Source organism: Etheostoma cragini, chromosome 20, assembly GCF_013103735.1.
Source record: "Etheostoma cragini isolate CJK2018 chromosome 20, CSU_Ecrag_1.0, whole genome shotgun sequence".
Classification (NCBI taxonomy): Eukaryota; Metazoa; Chordata; class Actinopteri; order Perciformes; family Percidae; genus Etheostoma; species Etheostoma cragini.
The window spans coordinates 10,344,999-10,355,115 of NC_048426.1; the positions used below are offsets into that span (position 1 = coordinate 10,344,999).

Sequence of the window (10,117 nt, forward strand, 5' to 3'; positions counted from 1 at the left end):
AAGACTGAGGTTTAGCACTGTTCAGAGACTAATTACACAATAATGTCATTGTAAAATTATATTGATCTCAAGGGATGTATTTGACAAATTAGGTCTTAAAGATTTTAGTCCTATCTAAGTGTTGTCTAAAATCAACACTCCAGACAGAAGCAACCATATGGTTCAGAGGGAAATAAAGAAACAACATTAATCATTAATTAACTATTGACTATTTTCCTTCAAAATCAGTTTGCATTTGTGACTATTAGATAGCTATTTCTATTGAAATGCAAACAGTTGGGAGTTACACATATAGGCTGAACATGCGTTTGTCCTTTAAATTCAAATGTTATTCTTGTACGTTTTACACATTTCTTTCTATTACAGTACCCTCCAGTACAACGTCATCCTTGGCCTGATTTACATCTTTCTGCCGGGGGCATTTAAAGCTCTACCTTCACTTGTGAGGTGAACGGTGTTGATGATTCTGGGGACCGACGGCTGGGGATAGCCCACGGAAATTCCTACAGGACGTAGGAAATAATTAAGGAAAGCCCAGACCAATATTCTCTCAGGGGGGAAGAATTCCTGTAAAGGTAAAATAATACAAATACAAATTACAGATATGTCACTACAGTGAAATTTGGTACACTTTATATCTTCTTTAAAAAAAAATTATCACTGCACTTACATGGAAATCAGTGGAACATAAGTTTAAGAGGTTGCATTTATGAGGTTTAATATTAAAAATTAAAATGAATGATGGAGACACTTTGTTTTCACAGTGCCTTGTTGTTAAGATTTACAATGATTTCAATTTCAATTTCAAGAAAAACGCAGAATTGACAAGAGGCTAGGCCACTGAAGTTACAACACATATTAAACTTGGTTTACATAGTTAAAACTATGGACTTATTGAAATAAATTGTAGGAAGTAGTTGAATTTACACTGTAGGTCTGTTTACATACACATCCAGGCTCTCCATTCTCTCTCCTTCTCTGTGACTCTATTTCTCAGTCACTCTCCCTCCTTTCCCTAAAATACAATTCTCCCCGTCCGTACAGTTTGGTCGTTTTCATTTTTTTTCTTTGTTCTGTCGGACTTGAGAACAGTCTACGAGCATTTCAGGTATGTCTGCTCATTTTAAGTACCTCATGGCTTTGTATCGCTTGCATTTGACGAGAATCCAGCGATGCTTGAGGGATGCAGTACATGACCACTGCACCATGTCTTAGCTCGGCACCGCCTTCTTGGTGCCAAGTAACCAATCCCCTGCAGTTATGCTCAACTCCTCGCATGAATCGACCAATCAACTCGCCGCTCACACAAAAGTCACCTCTTCAACTTCCTAGCGGGAAGCTGCCTATCGGGAAGTGTCCACAGACAGCACGAATCAATGGTAAACAACCCCTTTACATGTTACATATTCCTTTAGAGTCATATCTGATCATGTGTTGCATACATAGCCATTCAGTAATCTCTTTCGAATATGAGACAATGTTATGAATAATGTTATAATTTGCGTTTGGTATGTCGCGATAGCATAACATAAAGCTAAGAGCAGCAGTGCAGCAGTGCCTAGGTAGCTACAGCTGTTAGTGACAGCTGTCAGTCGCCTCTTTATTTACCTCTCGAAATCAGATAGCGTCATGAGCATCCGTTAATCCAACATTCCCTCTGTGTTCTCACAGACAGATAGATACCGTACAAGGCAGATAGTCATATGAATCAAGTGAAGATGAGGCTATCCCGAGCTGAATATAAAGAGATTGTGAGATGGACTGATCAGCTGAGACCCACCCGCCAATGCATGAAGATGCTGAAGGAAAGATTTCCAAAGTAAGTTATTAAACTTCTGAACTTCCTTACATGTGCGAATGTATTGTGTGCACAGTAAGTGTGTGTTTATGCATGGCAGTGGGAAAACGCTAAACTGCTGTCCATAAGCATCTTTTATAATACTTTTTGTATTGTGAAATAAATAAAAAATCAATATCCTAAATACACCAAAATATGTGTTTAGATAATACTTTAAATGCATAAAACCACAATTCATTGATGATTTTACCACGTGCCTAGCTATCAATTCTAACAGCATTTCTTTTCTCGTATTAGATCATGATAACCCCATTTATACATTACTTATGATCACTAATTAATTCTACACAGGTTTCTGCATTGGCTTCCACCTCAGCATTAGCCAATGTTTTGCCATGCAGCGCTTGCACATCCAGAAATCGAAGAGAGAGGTTAATGGTTGTGTTTGCCTTTCTCCTTGACACTGAGGGCCCTCACTTTATTGAACGTAACATGTGTAATCCCCCAAGGCCACCAGGACACCATGGCTGATCCCGCCGAGGTCACTTACAAAGTCGTATGTATTTGGAGCTTCCTACTTCCATTGTGCCCTAATCACCAATCTAGAAGAAGGTATCAGGTCCCCAAAGGGGACACAGCGGAGCGTGAGCTTGTCTTTGTTCTCACCATCAGCATTTTACAGAATATGTCATGCGGATAAAGTTCGTCCAATATCCTGTATGTTTAGGCACCAACACTAGGAGGTCCTTCTCATGTTTATTTAGAGTGTCCTTTCTCCTTTTGGTTTCCTAATCCAAACTGTCTTTAACAAACAGTGCAAATGCCAGTTTTTCAAGAAGTTGTACTGCTGGGTGTAATAATTAAAGGAAAACATTGGGCCGTTTTCATTCCAATAATTCTGCACGATCTCCCTCTCCTAGAGGTGCTGGCTCTTTTGTTTAGTCTTGCTGGTTATTGTTATTATTTCATTCACCATAGCCAATCTTGGGGAGGCCCTTGCTCTTTAAAATCCCTGAGTCTCGTCACAGGGCCTGACAGACAGGCACGGCAGCAGTGTTTTCACAGCCTGCAAAATTATTCTGGTTGTCCAATCAGCTGAGCTGGGCTCTGGAGGGTTAGTGATTGGACTGGCAGGAAATCAGGCTCTTAAGACATAACATATCGACTAGGCCATCCATCATCTCTTAGCATGCGCTCAGGCACGGCAGTCAGCCACCCCCACCCCGCACCCCTCCTGTCCCCTCGGACTGTGTGGGAGCCCTGCCACTGCGTAAATATTGGCCAGGCTGGGGCTGGCAGGAGGAGGGTGGGGGTGGTGGAGCGGGGTTAGGGGTTTGTTGTGGACAAGCCTGCACTCTATCTCACTGACTATAATACTCAGAGAGATAGAAAAGACAGATATCTGGATATCAAATCATTTCACATCGCACTAGGTCGATTTCCAAATGATGCAAACAATGTTATGTGAACTATAGATTCATGTGTTGTCTGCCAGCGTCATGGCGGAGGCTGTGGTAGTGGTTTTTAAGGGGCATGTGCCATATTTTTGTTGCAGATGACACAGCCATTATTTAAGTGCTAACTTTATAATAAAGTATTATATCTTTTAAAAATATGCCCAATCTATATATGGAAGGTTTGGGGTACCCTGTTAGCTCACCTGTTTTAGCATGTGCCCATGAGGATTTCTCCTTACAGCGGTGGCCTGCGTTGGAGTCAGACCTGCGGCCCTTTGCTGGAAATTACTAAAATATATATAAATTGTAAAGTCAGGCAGGAAATGCACGCTGACAGCATTTAGTTTCAATTAGAGGTGGACTATTAGTTCAGTTTTAAAGTGTATATATTGTGATAATATCCTGGTACTGTTTTATATTTTGTCTACATTTTGCTGACTATAGTATTGTTTTTGTTTTGTTGTAATTAAAACATAATACTGAAAGGAGTTATTAAAGATTCCAGAACAGTGGAACATATGTATGCACTGCATCACTGTGTAGAACATAATTAATATTTATTACATGCCATTTTCCATGTGATATATATTGAGATCAGAAAAAAATATGTTTACATACGATACGTTTGTATCCTAATATTGATTTTAACTATATTGCCTAGTTTTTTAAATATTAATACATTAGTTTGGAGTTCCCATGATCTAAATCAATATGAATAGCCATTATTGTAAATCTCTGAATGCTTTATTGAGTTCAAGACCATTTCATAATCATTGCTTTTGAATGAAGACTTAAAGGCAGGAAATTTTAAACAAAAGGATTGTTATTGGCCATTTCAAGGTAATTTCCACGGGACGTCTGTCAGTCTTTCTGTTGTACTGTGAGTATGGGCAGTGGGAGGGGAGGGGGAGTGTCCCATACACAGACCGAAAGAGAGAGATTGCGATGTGGAGTCCCTCATCTGTAACGGCTGCATAACACAGATGTTGGGAGTCATCTGTCAGCCTGGCCTCTCTTGCCGGGCCCGAGCTGCTCTGAGGGGAAAAGAATTGGACATGGTGCTGTCACTTTTTACCCCCACTCACAATGGAGGGACATGCAAATATCAACCCCCATTCTTGCCCTCTCTTTCTTGCCCTTCTCTTAGCCAGCCGTGATGTCCTGCCTAGTATCTGGACTGCGGCTAGGCAGAGAGGGGGGTGGGTGGGCTCATCGCAGGTCGGTGCGGGGAGAAATGTGACATCAGTCCCGTCAGGTCCTTCTCTTGCCATGTATTAGAATTGGAAATGATGGGCTGGTCTCTGAGGCCTTGCCTGGCTTCCCTTGGGTCTAGAGGGGACCCCAGTCTTTCCACCCACCTCCATCCCCAGAGAGAGTCTGTGTAAGGGTAAGAAAAAGAGGGAGGGAATGTGAGAGTCCTCTGTGTCCTTCTGTGCAGTATTATGAATGAATTTGGATGTAATGATTACCCCCCTCTTTAAAATGCCATTCAGCTCACTCCTCATATGGCGTTCACAGTCATGAAAGTAGGAGGGTGTGCAAAAAGGGGCAGATGCCTCTGTTGTGGAAAATGTTAAAAAAGTCAAGTGTGAAGCTCCCTCCCCTCTCAACACAGCCACTGCCCCTCTCTCTCTTTTACACACACACACACACACACACACACACACACACAGCTCCCCAGTGAGGAGTCCCTGAACGTTTTTCGAATTGGGCCCTAATGTGCCGTTTTCATCAGCACTGAGGCGGGCTGCAATATGGTGCTGGGGCTCGCTCTGGGAATATGAATGTTGATTAAGCATGCGTTCAGCCTTTTGAAATTCTGAAGAAGTGTCAGAATAATGGATGTTGAGCAAATGTCAAGCATTTGTTAATTTCTCTGTTATTTGGGGTTTATCTAGCATGATCTTTGGAAGGAAAGCGTGGAACAGTGTTGTTGTGGCATCTGCCATTGATATGGTGATTTCTTGGCTACAGACACTTTGTTTTTGATGGTAATATCTCGGCTCAGGACGAAGCTTAAGGACTTGCTCATTGATTATTTATTGTGGTTGTAGTGTTTATCTGTGTTTTGAACATTCCAGTTAAAGCCAAGGATTTGGTAACAGGCATGATGCATTAAACGGTAAAGCTCTTCATACATTTAGTTTAACTTCATAGCTCAAGAACTCATCAAAGACCTGACAGATTAGGATTTTTTTTTTTTTGTATTCTTTAGCAAAATCCATGTATTTTAAAAAAAATCCTTTTTTACTATTTATGTATACGAGCCTGTATTTAACTGTGTGGGGCAGAGATTTGCGATTCCAATTACAGTATTTTGTTTCTTTTTCATACTCACACTATTTTAGTGTGTATGACCAAGTTGCCCCAATCACTTTGTCAGTCACTATCAGAAGGATAGGAATCTTGTTATATAATTTAATTAGAAAGTGAACTTTAAAAATTGCAAATCAAAAATATATAATAGCTTTCATCAAGCAGCTAAATTATCTTCTGTAATCCTTGTTGTTATATTGGCCCACTTAATAGCCTAAAAAATATATATTTCTTGGATCAAGGTTTTTAAAAGATTTTAAAAACATTCCTTTTCATAGCGTACATACAAATACATATATATTTTAAATGTTTTAACAGTGCTGGTGCTAAATGTCCCAGTGGAAGTTTATCCACATTTAACTCCATTGTTATCTCTGTGGAATCAACTGAGTTGCTCTGTTGTAGCTCTTGTGACGGTAGAATTCTACAGTTTTTTTGTAGCCTGGAAATGGCAATGACATTACCCAGAGACTGATCTAGTGCAGAGCCTGTGGGGGCAGCCCCGACAGCCTCCGGTGCATGGCCTCACACTTCTTGTCGCCCATATTGAACAAAACACAAATTGGCAGTTGGGGCTTTGGGGTACAACCCTTGAAGGCTGAGAGGCTGGCAAACTAATTCCACAGCTTTATGTGGTTAGATGAGCATTGGAAGGGTGAAGGGATGAATGAAGTGTTAGCAGAGAGGAGAGATGTAGAAAGAAGAGAAGCTGTGCTGAGTTTACAACTTCATGTCCAGCTGAGAAGTCTTTGAATAATAGATGCAATCAATTACCTGATTAGGAAATACAAGAATGACTACTTCCTCTTCATATCTTATGGACATTGTCTAAGCACACTCTAGATTGTAAAATCCTTTTTGGCTTTTGGTTAAAAACACTGAGGTTCGAAGCCTATTGTTTAAGTAACACCATCTTGAAGTATAAAAACTGCTGTTGTTGGATTTTGAGACAAAATAAGATAATAAAATTAGCAGAGGCAAGGTATTGACACAGGAATATGAGCAATTGCGAGTAATGGCAACATATTGTGTGCTGTATTTGGCAGTAGCATCAGTGTCGTCCCCCAACCCCCAAAGCCAAACACACAGAGGGAAACCTGAAGCAGAGAGCACCACGGTTCAGTCGGGGAGCTATGGTAGAGTCTCTTGCCCCAGGTTCTCTTTGCATACTGGGATCAATTGCAAAAGAAGAATGAAACAAATTGCCCAGAATGGTACAAGTTTCTTAGCCCCGCTTGGGGGGAATAGGCAATTGGTCAGTATAATGTGTTTCTTTGCCAGAGCAGTGGTTGCTCGCTACTTGACAGACAACATGGACCTCATTTTCAATTTCCACAAGAATTTGCAGAAGTGGCGATGACAATAATTAGACTGTAACAATGGCAACGCACACCGTAATTGTTATAACATGTTTTGTCACCTACAGAGTCATGAAGATGCCTAGCTTTCAGGAGGAATCACAATTAGGGGGGTGATCATGGGCTCTTTTCCGCACTTTTTTACCACCATTACATAATAGTTCTGACATTTCAGGGCACCTCAGCAGACAGAAATTTTAAAGATTGTAATAAACGGAAGAGGGCTGTGTGGGATCATATATTTTGTCTATTAGGACAATTGTAGGCAGTGAGATGCCCTGTTGTGCTTCTGCTAAAGCCATTTCTGTTCACAGTCCCCTGCAGGCTTATCGGTCTGTATGGCCTTCTGCAGAGAGAGAGTATGGAGGGGGTTACTATGAGTAGATGTAGTGGAATGTGTACTTTCAGTCAGGCTTTTTGTAAATCTTTCTCTTACTTGAGTTTTTTTCTTAAAAAAAACTCAAATATAGTGAAACTGTTGATTTTCCCATACTTTAAATGTTTAACATAATAATGTATTTCTATGACTACAGGAAATGTCATACATGACTGTTGTTGCATTGAATGTAACAGGATGAAGGATTTGCAGTTGTTTTGCAGCGGGGTAAAAAGTAAAACTAATTTGAACTGTAAACACGTGTGTGCTCATTGTGCAAGTATTTGTTTGAAGCTGCGTGACACACTGAGATTTGTGTTTGTTTCTATCTCTTGTCAAAATATATCACATTTATACATTAACGCGTAAAGATTGTTTTTGGTACACATTTGTTTTGCTGCTGATGACGGTAGGCTTAGCTGAGAAACAGATGTTAGCATTTTGCCTATCAGCATGTGTAATTAGCAGCATTTGCATATCCAGAGTGTTTAACCCATATTCAGCTTTTTTTTAAACTTTTTAAAATATTGATCTATAGGAAAGTAAATGCGCAATATATTATTGTCAGCAATCTGGCTTGAATGAAATCAGATATAGATGGGATATTAATCCTAAGTATGCTAGGGAAGCGTTAGGTAATGATTAAAGTGATACAATAGAACAAGGTATTAAAACTAAGCAATATCTCCATACACTTTGTTAGAGTGAATCATTTAATCCATGCCATTCCCTTTTTTTTTTCTTTTTTTTTTTAAATAGCGTCAAAGCCATTTGTAAAAATATGTGCTGTGCCTCAATTAGCCAGTTCCATGCCCTGAAGAGTCGCACCATGCAACGCTCTCTGCATGCAGATCCACCAAATGCTAAGTACTGTCACAGCATATGATACCAATGCCATTAGCCAGGTGGCTTTCATTACGTAAATTACAGCTATTGTTTATGACTAATTATTTGTAAATAGGAAGAATCTGAATATAATTGATAGCTTGAATTTCCCCAATCTCCTATTAATTAGGTTGATGGGATTTTCTAGGATTTTTGCTTCTGCTTTTCCCTGTATGCTTAAGACACTCCTCTGAATGCACGAGGAGATAAGGCAATTCAACACTCAAACATGGGTTTTGTCAGATTTGTAACCAGTGGATAGCCTAACTTAATAGGGCCTAAAGCACTGACCAGACAGGCATACCAGCTCCGTGACAAAGTGAAAGTCCCTAATTGTTTTTAATTTAATCTGCTGCTTTACTATTTTGGGTGCTAGTGCATATTAATGCTCTGTCTTATTTTGTAAGGAAGGGTAATTAGGTTGAGAGTGAATGATTCCCTAACCACTCTTCTGTCTCCCAACCTTCTGTTCCCCCATGTTCTAAATTATTTCCAAGAGTGAGGGATTTTAGGTGGGTTTTTTTTCTCCTCATAAAGGTCAATGTAAAGATGTGCTGCAGTGTCACGGTCTCTTTTTGAACTGTTTTTTGTTCAGATATAGTCATAGTTTGCTTTAATACATTTTAATAATATGACACTGGTTTGAAACCAAACTGTCCAACATCTCTCTAATTCCTAGTATACCAGTCAAGTAGACTAATTAAGGGCTGTAAGACAGAGATTAATGAGCTCAGTTGTTTACATCGACATTTATAAAAAAAAGACAAAAAGATTTGTCTGTCCAGGAAGATTTTTTAGGTTTAATTTTGAGAAGAAAGTGTTTAAATATAACAATTATTTTAGATAAATGAGATTCATACACAAATCTTGTTACCTTTTTTTATTTTACTTTTATTATTTTATCTTTATCTCATATCATAGCATTATAAAATGTTTACACAGAAACTAATCTTTCTGCTGTGCTCATCATGAGTACAATGTGAATACAATGCTGCTCATTAGCCTTAATTAAAACCAAAAAGGCAGACAGAAATTAATCTGGTTTTGGAATAGTTGTAAACTAACAAAATCATTATGTAATTTATTAAAATTATTTCATTATTTAAGTTCATTTATTTTTTTAACCACTTAGATATTATGAGTAAAGGTGGGGTATTTTTGCATGAAGTGAGCACACTGTGCCCAGGAGAGCACAGATTGGATATACATTATTGTAAAGCCTGCAATAATTTTCTAGTATTGTCTGTTAAATAGGGATAAAGTGCATTATAAAATATAAGTGCTGTGTAAAAGTTGACTGACTCTATAAAACGCAGACAACTCCTGTTTTGGATCCAGTAATCTGTCCTTAACTCTTTACATTGCTCCCAGTATTTTTGATCTTTTTAAAAAATGTCTCTACTTCAGTTATTTTCAGCGTTTAAAATGTTTTTTTTTAGTTTTGATGTCGGCAAAACCTGATTTGAGGTAAGAAAGAAAAGACAAAAGTCAACAAAGTTCGTAGTGTTTTTGAAACAGATATGTTTTCCCAGATATTTAGAGCAGTTTATGTCCCTTTAAAGTTAACAGGGTATAGATTTAGCAATTAGGCAGTAATCATGCTCATTATAGAGAGTAATCCATTTAAAACCTAACAGATGTCTGTTCCAACAGGGGGATCGTGATGGTCCCATGCCAACAATAAGGCTGTAATGTTGTTGAAATGCTCAGGTGCAAGGTTGAAGTGTGGAAGAATTTTTTTTTTTTCTTCCCTTAAGTGTCCACATGTTGACAGTTGACCATTTAATGGCCCACTTAATTGCAGTGGCCCCTTCGTCCCCAAGCATCATTGTAAATAAATGCTGAGTTGGCAGTGTTTTCTCAGTTTCCCGATCTTCTCTTTTACTTCAAACATTTGTTCATTCACTTTTGTATATGCAACTTTGTG

The 10,117-nt window shown here is 39.0% G+C and overlaps 1 protein-coding gene across 2 annotated transcripts in view; it reads left to right on the forward strand.

The window, feature by feature from the left end:
• The first annotated feature begins 1,192 nt into the window (after nucleotides 1–1,192).
• The window catches only part of cdin1 (CDAN1 interacting nuclease 1), a 53,925-nt gene continuing 45,000 nt past the window's right edge, over nucleotides 1,193–10,117 (forward strand). For both annotated transcript variants that reach the window (XM_034858345.1, XM_034858347.1), the window contains exons 1-2: nucleotides 1,193–1,379; nucleotides 1,676–1,819. In XM_034858345.1, coding sequence (XP_034714236.1) covers nucleotides 1,704–1,819 — 116 coding nt within the window. In that variant the 5' untranslated portion in view covers nucleotides 1,193–1,379; nucleotides 1,676–1,703. The remainder of the gene's footprint in view (nucleotides 1,380–1,675; nucleotides 1,820–10,117) is intronic.